Here is an 18,266-nt window from a genome sequence, read left to right as displayed (position 1 = left end):
CCCCCCCCCTCTCTCTCTCATATTTTATTGATATTCAGACCCCTCTTGACCTCAGACAGCATGCAATTCAGTGCCAAACCCTGTGCAACTGTGCTTTTCTTCATGGACATACTCAGTTTGTGGACAATCTTACCCCACCCCCACACCTAATAAGCTTGTGATTCTTATACCTGGGGTGCTTCATCTGCAAAACTTTCCATTTTTAGTTCTTACCAAAATGTGGAAACTGTAAAGCAAAATGTATTGTTTTTCAAACCAATAGCTTTTTGGATTTCCACCGAGAAATATGACCACCAACTCCTGGGGACCATGGCAGTGCCACCGTGGTCTGGTGATGTCTTGGCACTCAGTGTTGGGAGTGTGGTGTCTCATGAGAATCTGCTTGGGTCCTACTTGGGCAAGTCAGCATACCAGCAGCATCTCTGGAACATTCCAAACCTCCGATACCCATCCCTTTCACCCACATAATTTTCAGATTGCTGCACACATAGGAAAACAGCTCTTACATCCAGGATAGTCATGGCAGTCATGCAATGGGTTTCTTTATGAAAAGGCCTCTTTTGAGGTGCCCGGGCTCAGAGGCCTCAACAGTCATCTTTTGTGGTTTCTGACTTATAAGATATCCTGGGTGAGATTTAGGATGCAATAATTCCATGATGCTATATAAAAGTTCGGGATGTAAGCACATGTGGGCCTTGTATGATGGGTGACATAGCTGTGCTAGACTCTGACATTATATGAGCTGGTGGGCCAAGTCTACCCTGTAGGACCCCCTCAGGTATGTTGTTTTTAATACCAGCTATTTGCTAACATATATAAGCTGAGAAACTTCATGCTTTAAAAAGTTTACAACTCTAGCTTCTCTTCAGAGAATTCAGAAACCCTGTTGGGGGGCTGCGAGGGCTCATTCCAGTACAGTAGTCCCTGCACAGAGAGCATGTTTTCAGCCACAGCCCCTCTATCCCTATCCAGGGGACTCTGCTCATGCAAGTGCCAACTGGGCTCTGGAGGCTGTGGGGTTTACAAGTCCCCAGTAGAGAAGTGCATTGGCACAGCGGGTGAACTTGGCAGGGAACTTCTAATGTAGCCCTATATGGAGGCTTAATCCAATTAATCTAACAAATTGCTCAGGTACCAAAACATCGCTTAGACTTTTTTAAATTCAAGCTATCTAAATGGGATGTTTTCAGGGTCCAGCTGATACAGGTTGACTAAATCCAGGGACCAAAATAACAGGAAGTGTGTCAGCTTTCTACTTAGCTTTAAATCATGACACTGCCTGAGCTGTTCCACAACACCGACCACCCTTCAACACCAAACACATGGTATAGATTTCTGTGAAAGACAAAAAAGCCTAGCTGTTTTAACCACCGGTTTCACATTCCTACTATCTGTAATAGGGGTGCTGGACCCGCCTAGAGCCTGGATGTAATGACCTTAGGGATGCAAAGCCACTGAGTTGTCACACTGAGGGGAACTTCCCACCACCCCTCCTTGCTCTGGCTGTAGCATCTGAACTCTCAAGTTAAGGCTGGGCTTTAAACACTAAGCTCTTGGGTTCAGTGAAATCTAGGGCTCACTTGGATCTTAAGGGAACTGCGTTTCCAACTGATCCCAAGTATTGGGGACTGAGGGTGGGGGGCTTAAGTTGGTCTGCATTTGGCAAAAGACAGCTTCCTGTTTCTAAGAGAGAAAGGCTTATGAGGGTTTAGGAAAGGACTCCAGGAGCTTTGGACTGCAAAAGGGCTCTTGCAAAACAACATTTGAATGATTTACGTGTAAATGAATCAGAAACATGTGGATTGAATTTCCTTGCGAATACAGATGGGTTTAAAAATTAACGGAAAAAGTGTTTGGCAAAAGACTTTTGGGTTTTCTTTTAATTGAATCTAAAATGTCAGGGGTGGGGGAGGGGCAGCAGGAGGAACATGGGGGACTTTAGGGCACAGAGCCCTGCCTGGCCTCCTCCTGTCCCTTTGTGGTAGTGGGGTTCACTTAAAAAAATGGCACATTTTCCCAGACATGATGGTGTAAAGGAAAAGGCCAGTTTCTCAAATCACTAATCACTAAAAAGAACCTTCATTTAAGTTTAGACTTGTCAATAAAAAGAAAGCAATGATTTTTTCTCTGTGCTGTTATTAGTAGCCAAAGATGGATGTTCTAAGTTCTAATGTAAGCATCTCTCTCGTCTTGCTATCTTTCCACACTGCACACTGTCTTGATTTTACTACAGGATCCCCTATTTCTCACACCCTCCATGTGAAGTGTGTCATATGAAATGGTGCTGATTTGCTATATGGGGAAATATACATCAGAAATGTTGAGCAGTGAACCCAGGGTCACCAAGCCAAGCTGAACATCACAAGCCATGGGTTCGCCTGCTTTTGGTCCTTCTTAGGAGCTGATCTCAGGCTCAGTGCATCCATATGTATTATATTTGAATCTCCAGTCCCTCTAGAGTGCTGGAATTCACTGCATGTTCTAGCCAAGGAGGCTGAGGATCAGGGAGGCAAGTAACCAGGTCCGGGAAGGGCGGAGGTGGGGCTTTCTAAACACCACTCTGCAGCCTACTAACTCTACAGCCTTTGAGTGAATCTGAGTTAACACCAAGCAGGCCTTCCCTTTTTCCAGAATTTCACACAGCTTCCCTGGATTGCCATTTCCTAGGGATTATATTTAGATCATTCCAGAAATCCCAAGAAAAGCCTTAGTAGGAAAGTTATTCTGCAGTTTCATGCAAAAGTGTTCTCTCTTTCAACTCTATGCCGTCTTCCAACTTCATTTTCCCAGTGAACAATGTCTGTGGGGCTGGGATAGTCTTCTCCTGCTAGGGCTGGAGGGCAGGCCCATGGATGGCTGCTGTATTGCTCAATTTTTGTGCTAATACAGAACACAGCGAGAGCTGGTGGGGTTTTTGCAGAAACTGCTGGCAGTTACAGTGGGTCATTTCTTTATTTTATGTTTGGGATGTGAGGAGGAGAAGAGGCAGAATGACAAATTGAAAATTCTCACTGGTTTGTGAGGTTGGAGGCTACAACTTTCCCAATGGTATTCAAACTATGCAGCTTTCCAGTTATGTTTTAAAATTGAAGTCAGATTTGGAGGAATGTTTAGGATTGTATGTTCTGCTAAAGATATATATATATATATACACATACATATATACATATATATACTGATATAATTTTTAATAAGGTGCATATATATTTTATGACAAAAATTCATTTTCAGGAAGACATGAGCACATCTGTGGTTAATATTCAGTCAACATAGTCATGTGTGTGTTTTGTTTTGGGTTTTTTCATAGTTCCTTCCCCCCACCCCCCTTGGTGAGACTGTTTGGCTGCAAAACCACTGACTTCTGTCTTTTCTTTCCATAGCGATATCTGGCATGATTGTTCCTCCCATGTGAAAGAATTGCCTTGAAGAATTTTATTAATGAAGAGAGGTTGGATTCTGCTATGAAAGTAATCGGATACAAGTCCCAGAGTGGAACTTTTAACTCAGGCCTTTTTAAGGGGAATCACAATAACTGCAGATTTTTAAACAAATAAAATCGCTGACCTTGCAAATACTGAATTTAAAGGGGGATCTGCAGGTGCAGGGTGTTGGTTAAAGTTGTGCCCTCCCAAGTATCTGGGGGGATATATTTATTCTGTATTGATAAAAGCAAATCCACTTTTTCTTTTTCTTTCTTGCTCTCTTTTTTTAAAGCTTAACTCTGCAATCATTGGTCTTTTATAAACCATAAAGCTACACACAAGGGCCACTATAAATAAGATTCCATGTTTTAATTTATGATGTTTTTAAAGCTGTGTAAGGGGAGAATGAAGTGGTGATATTTACAAAAAAGTTAAAAAAAAAAAAGCTTGTATGGGACAGAATAGGAATGCCAGTTAGATTTTTTAGAGAACTAAGGGTCGGCTTTTGCGCCTTAAAGCATATCAAATGGTAATTAGCTCAGACAGTGCATTTTCAATATCTAACTTAACATGCCATCCCTTAGCAGTGCAAGCTTATTTATCTCTTTTGTATGGTTGTCTTAAGTAACTGTGTAAATAAATGCAGCCTGGAAAGTTACCAAGTGATGGAAGTGATCACATTTTCCCCGCGTACTCAGAAAATCCAGTGCCTCTAGACAGATTGTTCAAACTGCATCTTCAAACCTGATCTCATTCTTTTTCTTACGTCAACCTCCTCTGAAGCCAATGGCCTCTCGAGAGCTGAGTGGTACACACGCTGAGTGAGAATCTCCTTTGGGACGTCATGGAACAGGGTCCAGGCACAGAATTCCACATACGCCCTCCAGTTTTACCAAGCCAAAATCTCACTCACCCTCCACCATTCACAAGATTCACCTTTATTCATCCTAGAATCCCATATGCTGACTCTGCACCAAGACTCCAAAACTCAAACAGAAACAAAGCAGACTGACAGAAGCAATTACACAGGCTTTTCACGTTCCCAATCACAATGGGCCCTCTAACAGTAGACCCTTAGCAGTTGTAACATAATAGATTCAATCAACAGGTAAAGTGATTTGGAGTTAGGGTGAAAGGAAACCGAGGGAAAGGACGAGAAGGCAGAGACCTCTAAATCCTAGCTTTCTGTGGGAATTTTTGCTCTCATCTGAGAAGTGTTCTTAAGAATTCACAGCAAAGATTCAGTGAGGTTCCCAGGATGCGTTAGCCTGGTAGATTTTCCTTTGCCGTTGTGTTTTTGTATGTAGTTATAAATACTGTAGATTTTTCTGTGATTTTTTTTTTGCCAAAGTTGTTGTTCTATTTATACATTTTAATGTCTTAAGATGGTTTTCAATCTCCCAAAAAAGATTCTACTGCGTATTTTGCAAAGAAATAAAAAGCTCACTACCTTTAGCTTGCACATACTTGCAAAGTTAACTAAAAGGCTTTTTCTGTTTGTTTTAATGGGGATTTTGTAAAATATCCATATAAATAATGTATTTATCTTTGGAATTTGTACATTGCTTTTCCTGTCTTCCACCTGCAGTTTATTTTATTGCGTATGTTTGCTATGTGAAAAGTGGTAATCCGTTTGGTCACCTATGGTTGTAGTAGCTGTTTCAATGTGATTTTTAAACAATTCATTTATAGGTATTTTTAGTATTGTTTTAAACCATGCTTCAATTTTTTTATTTCCACCCAAAAGCCATTGTCTATTTTTGTATTATTTGTAAGTTAAGAAGTTTTTTTCCAATATATGGCAAAAATAGTAGCATATTATTCTTGTAGTATTTAGTTCTGTAGATTTTAAAAAATGTATCCTTTGCTTTGGAAGCTTACAAAAAATGCTCTTTTACTCTATTGATATGCATGGGATCTCTCCCTTTGGAGTGACGCATTTTGTGCATTAAATTTGGGGGAGAAACTTCATAGAAATCAATGAACATACTTTCTTTCTTTAGTCTGCTTGTATATTCCCTCTGTCTTTCACATAAATATAAACCAGCAGATTGGATGCCTTAACAATGCAAATCATATCCATTTCACCTGTACATTGTAACTGTGCACCCGAACTGTCAGTCATCACTAACATTCTAAGAAAAAAAGAAAAAGGAAAAAAAAAAAGAAATTGAAAAGCACAAAAGAACTGTTTTGTTACCTTAAGACAATGTTAACTTTTTCTAGTAGAGCAAGCGATCATTAACAACATGCTGCAACTGTGCATGCCCCGTATGGATTTCGCAATGGTTTTCACTAGACTGTCAGAGTGCGATTTTTATGGATTGGGAAGGGGAGGGGAGGGGAGCTGGGGGAAAGGGAGGGAAGGGAGGAAAGCTGATTTTTCATGGTGAGAAATAATAATAATGACTGATAATAATAATAAAAAGAAACTGGAAAAATGTAAGCAAGGTTTAGCATTGCTTCTCGGTACTCAGAAAGGTGGTCTGAATTCCTGTGGTAAGCGGTGGCCTGAAGATGTCTACAGTTTAAAGCCATATTTTGTCTGGAGAGCCCCTTAACTGTCTGCAAAGAAACGAAGGAGCAGGGAGCTGGTAAGGTTGTTCAGCTCAGACCCTGACAAAAGAAGCCACCAGTCTGTTAGCCATGTGCCGTACGTGGTGAGAATTGTTCTGGAAAGCCCAAAGAGCCTTTAAAAAATGTGTATCATTTTTTATACGTTACCTTGCTTTTGTTTGTCCTGATTAGGTGATGGAGAGGCATTCTGGTCTAGGAACCTCTTTCTTCTACTTAAAATGTTTTGTTTCCAAGTTCCTTTAAGATATATCCCCCTAATACAGAATATGGCTTTAAGAAGAAAATGAGGTAGAGAATCCAATTCAGATTTCAGTTTGGGGGGAAGAGGCCTGCCTCTGGATGACTGAATGTGCGTTTGCCATGCCCGGCCTCACAATGTAGGATGCAGCTTAATGAACTCATCTCTCAATCTACTAACCTTTCACCTTCTTATCAAAACCTTTGGAATAAACACACACTGTACAGTTCCATTGTTAGAGAACCTAACTACTGTAGAGATTGTTATAATTTTTTTTTTTTTTGCAAAAATTCAAGCTGTAAAAACTTTTCAACTTTCACAATATTTAATTAAAGTTACTTCCTGTCTGTGACGGCAGCTCCTAGTGGCGTATTCATTTCTCTATGGCAGAGGAGCCAAAGTTCAATGTAGTGTAAAAGGCTTGGGTTTGCTATTACTCAGGCTAGTGTTGACAACCTGAGACCAGGAATGAGCCTAGGCCTAGGACACCCGTTTCTTTCTTTGTAGCTCCTTAAAGATTTGCTAATCTGGAATGCAAATTGAACAGGCACAGCGTACTGCTGCCCTCTGCTGGCACCAGCCAGGTGTGCATGTGCACACGCAGGCCCCTACAGGAGCTAAGAGCCAATCCTGTTACTAAACTGTGAGATCCGCCCGCACCCCTTGAACTGGGAATCTTGGAAGTAGCCATTCTAGAACACGGTCCTCCTGTAAGACTACACCAAGTTCTTCCTACACAACTGCTAATTAATCCCAGTGAGGCTTCTGGCCAATTAATTATGTGCCCTGGCTCTCTGGTGAGGCAGGTGTGAACACAGGACCTTCCACATCCACATTCTTTACGTGCTCATGTGGATAAAACACTTTTTTTCTGGTGGACCAAACCACATTTGTCCAAGTCAGACATTTCACAGATGCCCAGTAGGTACGTATGCACAGGCTACTGTCTCACTGAGTTTCATCCTGATCATAAATCTTTCCAATTATACTTTGTATGCTTTTCCTACTTTTACAATTACTGGACACGATAAGGTTAATGGTACTTGTAAAATGCCTTGAACTCAGCAAATAGCCATAGACTAACAGAAACCTGATGGTCAGTGCTAATAAAATAGTGCTGCGCAGTCACCAGCACACTCATTTCTGATGGGTGCTGCTGTTGTCCTGCTCTGAAACACAGTCCAAGAGGAGGCTATGAAAAATTAGAATGTAAACTAAGAAATACAAAAGCTGTCGTCCTATCTGCACAAGGGAATTTAGACTGATAGGCTTGGCCAGCCACCGTCCACTTTTGGCATTCTGTTATCAGATGCAGAAGATAAAAATGGAACATAGCTCCCTGTCCTCAGCATGCGCACAGTCTCAGAGAAGATAATCCTGTACTGAAGTTGGACTAGTGGACCGCGCTTCAACAACTAGAGGCAGACTGTGCTTCAACAACACGAGGCAGGACTGGATCACTACAATGGCAGTTGAGGGGAGAGGGGAAGGCAGAGGGAACACTTCAGGCAGGGGGAACAAGAGCAGGCATAGTGATGAGTTTTGGGGTGGATAAGGTACAGGGAAGAAAAACTGTGGGAACGGGGTATGCAGATGCCCACGATAACCCTGCAGAGCGCAGAAATTCAATTCACAGCACGGCCTGGGCTCCTAGCATAGGTTTGGTACTGCACTAGATGCTAGTGAACACTTGAGCAAATCAGCTGAGGTTCCTCTCTGCAGAGCCCAAAACAAGCTCACAAACTCACAGCCTCTGTGTCCACAGAGACTATGCTGGATAGAAAATATGAGATGCGGGGTAAACAGGCAGGGAGTGGTGAGCCTGCGCTCCACCTGAAGCAAGCACCCTGCTTTCTCCAGACAATTACACCCACACCAGAGCGTGGCGTAACACCTAATGTTCACTTCAGGAATTTCAGATTTTCCTACATTTTGGGGGGGGTAGACTTTTCATTTTTTAAAACATCTTATTAATTTTATTTTATGTGTATGCGTGTATTGCCTGCATATATGTGCACCTGTGTTGTGCAATGCCTACAGATGACAGAAGGTGGTGTCAGGTCCCCTGGAAGTGGAGTTACAGACAGTTGCTGGCTGCCATGTGGGTGCTGGGACTCGAACTGGGGTCTTCTGCATGAAGAGCCAGTGCTCTTAACTGCTGAGCCATCTCTCCAGCCCAGACTTTTCCTTTTTTAAATATTGGCATTTAACCTAAAAACTGGTTTAAAAACCCAGCATTAGCCAAATATGATCTATGCTCCTTCACAGTGTCAATTTGGGATATATGGCAAAAACATGTTAACAAACGTGGTGTATACAGTTTTCAAAGGTGGGATCTGTCCCTGGAGATCAAGGAATGCTGCAGAGGAGAGTCATTCAAGTGCATTCTGTAGGAAAAAGAGTTCTTTAAACGTGTAAGAGAAGGTAGGTAATGGGCAACTATGGTCAATACCATGAGATTTGACTCTGAGAAAAAAGTATTGAAACTAATAATCATGAAAAACTGCCAGTCGCTGTAGGCCGGTTGAAAAAGCAAAACACAGAATCTTCTTGACTCACAAAAAAAACCCCCAACCAAACAAAAAAACAACTCTCATGGATGAATTCATTTTTATGTTGTTTCAAAAACGTGAACCGTTTCCAACATGCCGTCCTCCAAATTATTCACATTCTCAGTTCTGCGACTGTCTCCACTCTTTCCTACATCATCAATTTCTCATTCCTCAATATTACATTCTGATCAGTCCCCCAAATACAATTCCACACACACCTATTCCACCTGACTTTCCCTTCGATCTGCCTGCTGTCCTCCCGTCCCCGCTCAGGCAAATCTCTAGAGTTGCCCGTCTGCTATCTCTTCTTCATGTACACTGTATTGTTGACCATATCACAACACACATTTATTATCCTGATAAACAGTTGAGAGCCTTCCATGTTGTAGGCAGGGATATAGTTTATGTTTTACAGATATCATCTAGGGAACAGAGAGGAATTGAGGACCTCCAGTAGGCCATTTCAGGGGCCAAAACATGAACAACTTGGACTAAGAGGACAGGAAGAGGAAACAGATAGGACTAGGATGACATAAAGCACAGAACCACCATGGTTTAATGATTGCTGTACTCTGGAAATTAAGAGAAAAGAAAAGAAACTCTAACTAATACTCAGTGGTTGTATTTTGCAGGGCTGGAGCTCTAAGTAAGGACTTCATACATGTCAGACATGTGCTTTACCACTGAGCTACGTGCCCAGCCCAACACTTGGGTTTTTGACAAAAAACAACTGTGGTTAAAACCTTGCCTTCTCTGCCTATCTCCTTGCTATGGAGCCAATGATGAAATCCTTTCTACTTATTTTGTGTTCCTCCCCTCTTCCAAATATGATCCTCTTCTCTAGAGACTTCTATATTTACATCAGGAATGAAGTTCGGTTTCCGGAACTGGAAATATTTTGTTACTGATTTTCTTTTTCAACTGAAGCATCAGGCAGTTTTATCTCTTCTCTCTGGAGAGTCATGGCACAGTGGGACAGATTTTATCTACTTAGCATACATTTTTTCCCACTGATTATAGAATTTTCACATTCTATATTAAGAACAAAAGTTCTGAACCCCGGAATTAACCTCAGGTCTGATGATGACTGGCCTTCTGCAGGAAATATCTTGTGCCAGGAATTATACCATAAAGAAAATTTAGTACTCTACCAAGACGTTGATGAGATGTCAATAGAAAGGAAATCATCCTACTAGAGATGATTCACACAATAACATAGATCGCTCCAGGAAACCAAGGGGGCTTAAATGAGATTCAGGCAGTGGCCAGAACTTTCTTGAAATCATTTCCTTGCTCAACATGTCCCTACTGAGAACCTCCTTGGGTCAGGTTCCCAGGCATAGTCTACCTTTTGACAATGGGACATGACTTGGTCATCGACGAAGTTCATTCTCAAGACCCATGCAATTCAGTTACAAAAAAACCCTCATAATATTTTAAGTAAGTCTATGACTCTTTGTTGGGTTTCATTCATCAAGTTTTCATTCATTCATAGCTGTCCTAGGTATATGTGGACCACAGGCCTTCATACTAAGAGATAGGGCCATGTTGTGTCAGATTGACTTGTTTTCTTCCTTCATGGCTGCTTAAGGGAGATGCAGACATGAATCAAGTAATCATACACTCTAGTAAATGTTATTGAGCTTTGCATATCTGAGTGAGCAGGTGGCCTTAAATCTGAACAAAGACAAGCAAGATCAACAACTAAAATTAACTACACAGCGATCAAATTCCTTGTTCATACCCTTCAAATGCCACTAAAAGGAATCAAGTCCACAGAATACCTGGTCATGTTCTCTTTCCTCAATTATCTTTGCGTCACTCCCCATCTTTTTCCCTTTAATCCAACGGACAGAAGTCGCTCCTGTTTTCTGAACCTGCCTGGTTTTTTTCTGCCTTTTTCCTTCTTACTCTTTAATTGATGCAGATTCTACAAATTCTCTTCCAGTAAGAAACATCTTTCTTCTCTAGCAGAGCAGGGGAAAAGGGAGACTTAATGTTACTCAGTGTGATGCCCTCAGGCAGACATTGAGGGGAGAATCTAAAAATATCACTTTGCCTTTTTTTTGAGACAAGATCTCATTATGTAGCCCTGACTGACCTGGAATGCGCCATGTAGTAGACCAGGATGACCTCAAATTCACAGAGATCTATCTGCCTGCCTCTGCCTCCCAAGTGCTGGGTATATGTTCTATTTAATTAATTCATTATTTGTGTGTGTGTGTGTGTGTGTGTGTGTGTGTGAGAGAGAGAGAGAGAGAGAGAGAGACAGAGACAGAGACAGAGACAGAGAGACAGAGTCTCACTATGCTGGCCTGGAACTCCCTTTGTAGACCATCCCAGGCTGGCCTCGATCTCACAGCAATTCTCTTACCTCTGCCTCTTGAGTTCTGGGACTAAAGGCATGCACCACCACATCTGGTTTAAATATTCTCCTTTTTAATAATGTTTGCCCTGTTTTATTCTTGATGGACAGGAAGAAGGAGTCATGTAGCATAAAAAGTGACATGACCTCCTCTGGTTATGTGTGAGGGAAGACGTGAGGAAGAAATCTAGTTATCAGAAGCCCAGTGGTCCTAAAGGCCACTGAGGCATTCTCTACTTTTAGATGAGCTGATACATATCAACTATGGAAGAATGCTTATTAAATTTTCACTCTGGTCATGTGATATGCATGCAATTACCTCAGATGTAAAGAAATTCCTCCCTAACCCCATAAAAGCACAATGGGTCCCTTTTGGAACTTGAAGGCTTTTTCTTAAATACACACGGAACAGTAAGTTTAGCTATAGAAGGCTTTTTCTTAAATACACACGGAACAGTAAGTTTAGCTATAAAACGTATTTACCAAATAACCAGTATATACTACAAGTGACTTCAACAGGAAGGCACTTCAATTCTTTATCCCCCAGTTATTTAAAAGAAAATAATATTATGTTCAACTACTCATAGGATGATTTTAAGTGATTCACAAAGTAAGATATTCATTGCCCTGCACAGATTAGCCATCTTGACATTAGTCACTGTGATTTCATTTTCTGTATGTATTCACTATGATATATGTAGTTGATCTCAGATTGACAGACATTAGATTCCTCTTATTTCTTGATATTATATTCACTAGTATGATGGACATTCTGAGTTTAAAAAAATAACCTTCTTACAAGTTCTTCCTACTTCTTTTATTTTGAGGCAGGGTGTCCTTGTAGGCCTGGCTGGCCTTGATCTCAGAGATCCACCAGTCTCTGCCTCCCAAGTGCTGGGAATAAAGTCGTGCACCACCATGCTCAACGTCTTCCTACTTTCTTAAAGTCAAAAGTATAGCATCCTTGGCACCCAGTGGGCCTTCCCTAAGATTGGATTCCTACTTAACAAGAGGAAACTTCACAACAATTCCCAGAGGAGATCCAGAGATGAGCTGTGGTTGAAGCTTATCAAATATAAAAGCAGACCTCCCCCAACATCCCCAGATTACTTACTTTTATAGTTGAATACTATATTACTTAGCACTTGACAAAGTACAGAAAAATCAAGTCAGAAAAGAAGGAAAAGAATTCTAAAATTGATATATACTGAGGGGAATGGACTCCGGGTCATCAGTTTGTCGGGTGAGGGCTCAGCATTCCCATCAAGGGTAGGAAGAAGATGAGAGGTAGGTAATTCAGGGGCACAAGGGTGAAGAAAGAAGTTTTGCCCTCAAATAGTCATTAAAATATGATCCTACTAAGCTCCTTCCTAGTGAAAAGTGTGAATGTGACAAGTTTCAATGAAATGATTTCAGACAAAATTTAGGTATGGTTGACCAATTTGTGAGATGGACAGGTAAGACCCATAATTTGCATTCCAGATGAGAAACTTATGAAATAATTTACCAGTTATTTATGACTCACTGAAATATTCTTGTGCCCAGTATCTGCCCATTATCCTAGGAGCTGAGCATGAGGTACCAGCCATGGATGAAGATACAGTATAAAACCCAAAGGAAATTAATAATAAGCACACATGAAGTTCCAAGTTGGGATGAATCCTGTGAGAGAAACTGTCAAGTCACTGCATATACCTCCTTTTCTTGTAGTTGGTTATAGTTTGATATGAAAGGTCCCCCAGAAGGCTCTTGTGAAAAAGGCAGGTCCCCAGCTTGTGGTAACTAAATGGTTTGAAGGGCAACTGAATTGCAAAAGGTGATTGAATTGAGATCAGTAACTTCATCAACACGTTAATCTATTGATGAGCTCATAACTGAATGGCGATTAGGAAGCTATCAGACCTAGTTGGAGGATGTAGGTCACTAGACATATACCTTTTAAAAATTGTTTTCTTGGGGTTGGAGAGATGACTCAGTCGTTGAGAACACTGATTGTTCTTGCAGAAGCCCAGGGCTCGAATCTCAGGACCCACATGACAGCTAACAACTGTCCGTAACTACAGTCCCAGGGGATCTGACAGCCTCTTCTGACCTCCATGGGCATTGCACGACAGAGGTGCACTTACCTACATGCAGGCAATACATGCATACACCTAAAATAAAAATAAAATTAAAAGAAAATTTTTTCTTTATTATTTTTAATTTTTGTGTATGAATATTATGCCTGCATATATGTAGGTGCACCCGTGTGATGCAGTGCCTGTGGAGGTCAGAAGAGAGCACTAGATTCCCCTGGAACTGGAGTTACAGTTATTAGCTGCCATGTGGGTGCTGGGATTTGAACCCAGATCCTCTGCAAGAGCAGTCAGTGCTTTTAACCACTGAGTCATCTCTCCAGCCCCTAGAGGTGTGCCTTTGAAGGAGTTGTCCCCAAACCTTTCTTCACTCTCTTCTCTATGCTTCCTGGCTTCTATGAAGTGAGCAGCTTTCCCTACCACACGCTCCCTACCTTAATGCCCCATAACCAGGCTAAGAAACCATGAGCTGAACCCTCCAAAACCATGAGCCAAAGTAAATCTTCTCTAAGTTGCTCCTCCAGACATTTTGTACCAGTGACAACTGTATAACACGCTGATGTTGGGCTTGGCTACATGGTTTGAAATCCCCTATGGAACTTACCCAATAGGCTATAAGTAGAGACGTGTCTAAGTAAGATGTGTCTGTGAAGTTTGTGTTGGGTCTTATGTTCTAGGGGTTCACGTCATGGAGAGCATCTCCCAGAAAGTTTTGTCTGTTCTACTTCAACCTGAAACGTCCACACATGGCACAGACCCAGGCCCACAGATATCCCGGTGTTGAGACCTGTTACATCTCTGTTTACTAAGCCACCCTTTTGATACCTGCTATTCCTCAGCTAGCATGCCCTGTAAATCAGTTAATGCTCAGAGATGTAAGCCATTGTGCTATGGAGTGATTTTTGCACAGCAATGGTTATTGAGATGAGAAAAGAAATATATAAGTAGGCTCCATTATAGGAAAAATATAAAAATATTTTTCAAGATTTTTATTTTATGTGTATGAGTGTTTGCCTGTATACATGTACATGTACCAGGTGTGTGCCTGGAGCCTGTGGAGGCCAGAAGAGGGCAGCAGATCCTCTGGAACTGAAAAGTTAGAAGTAGTTGTGAGTTGGGGTATTAGGAACTGAACCTTAGTCCTCTATAAGAGCAGTGACTGCTATTTAGCCATTGAGCCATCTCTCCAACGCCAATGTGAAGGTTTTTGTTTTAAAACTCAGTAGTTGTTGGTGGGGAAATCACAGGAGGATGTTAGGAAAAGTATGACCTGTACAGTGCACTGAAGACACATTTTGTTCAGCATTACCTGTGGCATCTGGAAGAGCTGACGTGTATTTGCTGAACCTGAGGGCATTTGAAAATGGCATGTTAAAACACTATTAGCAGGACTGGGGAGTTAATAAAAGTACATTTGTAAGAACAATGAGCTGAGTTTATCTCCAGAACCCACCTAAAAAATGTAAGGTGTCAGGGCTGGAGAGACAGCTCAGCAGTTAAGAGCACTGGCACTCTTACAGAGGACCTAGATTTGATTCCCAGCACCCACGTGGTGGCTAACCACCATCCGTAACTCTAGTTCCAAGGGAATCCAACACCCTCTTCTGACCTCCACTGGCATTGTATGACACAGGTACACTTATACCCATGCAGGCAATATACTGATACACATAAAATAAAAATAGTATATCAAATAGTTTTAAAAAGCAAGTTGTAGTGATGCTTTCTTGTAATCCAGTGCTAGGGACACAGACAGGTGAATCACTAGGGTTTCATTGGAATGAATCCAATGAAAGTCCCTGCCTCAAAGGAAAAGAAAAGTCAAGGGCAACTGAAGAATGGTACTTGAGGTTGTTCTCTGGCTTCCACATAACGCACTTATATGTGTGCATAGATACACACATACATGAACATGCGTGTACACACACATACCAGCAGTTGGCTCTCAGTAACCACATTTGATTACATACTACTGGAAAGAGATGAGTTCAGACAGCAATTTCCAGCTTTACAAACTATTGAAAGGGCAGGCAGAGAATTCAGAGATGTGGGATGGGATATGGCAAATTGGAAAATGATAGTTTTTCACCTTTACATCCTTTCTCTTTTGAAACCCCCCAAACAAAATGCAACTTGAGAGCAAAGAAAAAAGAAGGATATTAAGACACAGCCTAAAATACTTTAGTCAAGAATGTGGTCATCACACCCTTTGCTGAAACCTTTGAAAAGACTGCAGTGCTACCTAGTGAACTTTTCCAGCTGCACAAAGGACATCCTAGAAGGACCACACAGAAGCTGAGGAAACATCATGGAAAAGGGAGGGGAAACAGCGGAAGAACCAGAGGAAGGGGTGGAGTGCTGCAGAGCTGTCTTCTGGCCTTGACATGGCCGTTGCACTCTGGAACTCTGAGCAGCTATGATTACCCACACAAGACTTGCACGAGAGTAGCTCTATCAACATATTTCCGTGAACTCCAGTGAGCCCCACCCCTCTCTGAGGATTTAAAGACAAGTGAATGGTTGCTGGTGGACAGGGAGACATTTTCTTCAGTGGTGAAACCACTGGTAAGTTGCTGGAGCTGCAGTAAATAACCCCTCACCCATGTTCTTGTAAGCAACCCTAATTGAACTCATTGAATGAAAATAAAAGTCGGGAAAGTAGAAGAAGACTAGTTGGAGAAAGGGGGGTAGGAGTGAATATGATCAAAGCACATTATATACATGCATGAAAATATAATAGTAAATCATCACCATATGTAATTATAATGTGCTGATAAAATTTACAATTAAGTCTAGCGAGAAAGGCACTTTTGAAAAGAATTACAATTATTTTTCAGTCTTTTTGAAACAGGGTCTCCCTGTAGCCCTAGCTGGCCTGGAATACACTAGGTAGAACAGGCTGGGCTTGATTTCAGAGAGATCTGCCTGCCTTTGTCTCCGGAGTGCTGGGATGAAAGGTGTGTGCCAAGGTCGTTTCCACACTGAGAGAAGCAGGTAAGAGTCTGATATTCATGTGACTCCAAAGGACAGGAAGCCAAGGGGACACTGAGCTATAGACCCCACCTGATGTGGGGTAGAGGCAGAAGGAGGTGCTGGACAGAGGGACCTCCTCTGAGAAAAATGAATTTCAAGCTGATATCAGAAAGGTGAACTGGGGAAAAGATAATGTTTGAGAGGATAAATATCAAATGCTCAGGACCTATAAAACACCAGTGGGATGGAACCAGGGGTAAAAGATGAGGCCAGATAGATGGTAAGGCTCAGACCACATAGGACCTTATATAGATTGGGGGTGTAGGCCTGTAGATAGTTTATTTGCTATTTTAAGTTAATTTTTAGTTAGTATGTAGAATAATGAGTTTCACTGTAGCATTATGAGATATCATACAGTGCCCATATTTACCCCCCTCATCACCTTTTCCTGTCTCTCCTTTCCCCCAGTAGCTGGAGATATTTTATTTAAAGAATAAAAAGAATCCATTGACAGGTAGATTAAGAAATGTTCTGATCAGCCTCCAAGAGCCCCAGGCAGACACCGTAGCGGGGGGGTGGGGGTCCTTCAAGGTGTATCTCAAAGCAACTCTCTTCTACCAGCCAGCCCGTCACAGGAGTGCTGTTTGCCTATGATGCCCAGGATCCCATGTGTCAACTTGTAATACTAGGTTCACCTTTACCTTTCCGTGAAGCCAGTTATGTTTTAAACAATACCTATCAGATCTTGTAAGGTTTGATATTTATTTTATTTCAACTATCACTCTTTTTTTGTCAAATGTAGTCTCAGGCACAGCAGGTGAGCCTTAATGGCTTAAGGAATAAATAGAAAATTGACGGGTTCACACCCATTAGCTAATGGATCACTAAGCAAAGGGGACTACATTCCACCCCAGTGCACTTAGCCCAGGGTTGCCAGGAATTTTAAACACAACAAGCTAACGTTCCATCTTTACCTCAAGGGCCCAGGGGAAGGAAGCTTAGACTCAAATATGGCTCCTTTGATAGACAAGTGAATGAATGTGGCTATCATTATATAATCACACACCTTAGGATTTATTTATTATAGACTGCACAACATATTCTAGAAACATATCAGAGGCATTTGACCTGCCAGGTTGGTGCATTTGTTGGCAATAGCCTGGCAGACAGAGGTGCCTTGATAGAAGAATCACTCAACCAACTGTTTCGCTCACCCTATCTGTGTCCCGGTGATTCATGGGAAAATATATGTGCCTGACATTCTGTTATGCGGATTGTTCCACACCTAGGTAAATTAGCCGCCCTACATGGTGTGCCGAGACCTTTTTTTCCACAGTCTTTAATCAGTTCTTTCAGATATATGTGTCTCATTAGCATCTGAGCAATGCAATCACCTTTTTATCCCGAATCTCATGATTTTATTGGGCTATTAAGAGCTTGATTTGTGGGTGGTGGGAACAGTAGGAGAATTCATGCCATTGATCACACTTCAAAGAGGCACCCAGCAGAAGAAGAGACTTGTAAATGGAACCCCAGAAACACGCCAAGAAGGGGCACCGCTGAGAGCTAGCACCATGACAAGACACTCTGCTTCTGACTCTGGTTCACCTCCTGACCCAAACCTGAGTGCGCTCACAGGCTCCACCACCAATTCCTAGCACCTAGACTTGCTCAGGGCTTGTGGGAGGGGGCTGAAGAGTGCTGGCTTCCAAAGGGGAGCTTCAATACACCAAACCCCAAGTAGCGTTTCAGGAAAAGGAACCAAAACTCGAAGACAGAAAATACTGATACTATTTCCTATCAGGCTCGCAGGCAGAAAAATCAGTAGCCAATGATCCACTTCTTGATCGTCACTCTGACCCAAGACCTAAAGAGTCACAATCCCTTATGAACTGAACTGAAGGGATGACCTTAGAGATTATTCTTCTAATGCCTTCATAGGGTGAGAAGACAGATGTGGGGAAAGGGAAGCAGGATGCTTCCCTTTATGGCAAAAGCAGCTCTGGAAAGGGACACCTCCAGATCTCCAGACCTGACAAGCTCTTCTTGTCTCAGCTCCCTCTC

At 41.9% G+C, this 18,266-nt stretch overlaps 1 protein-coding gene across 6 annotated transcripts in view; it reads left to right on the top strand.

Annotated features, from left to right (window-relative positions):
- Ebf1 (EBF transcription factor 1) overlaps nt 1-5,588 on the top strand; it is a 408,859-nt gene extending 403,271 nt beyond the window's left edge. For 5 of the 6 annotated variants that reach the window (XM_008821654.3, XM_029557945.1, XM_008821652.3 and 2 more), the window contains one exon: nt 3,381-5,588. In XM_008821654.3, the coding sequence (XP_008819876.1) occupies nt 3,381-3,412 (32 nt within the window). In that variant the 3' untranslated portion in view covers nt 3,413-5,588. The remainder of the gene's footprint in view (nt 1-3,380) is intronic. The other variant, XM_029557946.1, reaches the window with a different exon arrangement.
- Nucleotides 5,589-18,266: the final 12,678 nt, after the last annotated feature.

Source organism: Nannospalax galili, unplaced genomic scaffold, assembly GCF_000622305.1.
Source record: "Nannospalax galili isolate Female #2095 unplaced genomic scaffold, S.galili_v1.0 scaffold667, whole genome shotgun sequence".
In the NCBI taxonomy this organism is placed as follows: domain Eukaryota; kingdom Metazoa; phylum Chordata; class Mammalia; order Rodentia; family Spalacidae; genus Nannospalax; species Nannospalax galili.
The sequence above is the reverse complement of the archived record's forward strand: the minus strand, read 5'-3'. Positions and strand labels throughout refer to the sequence as shown.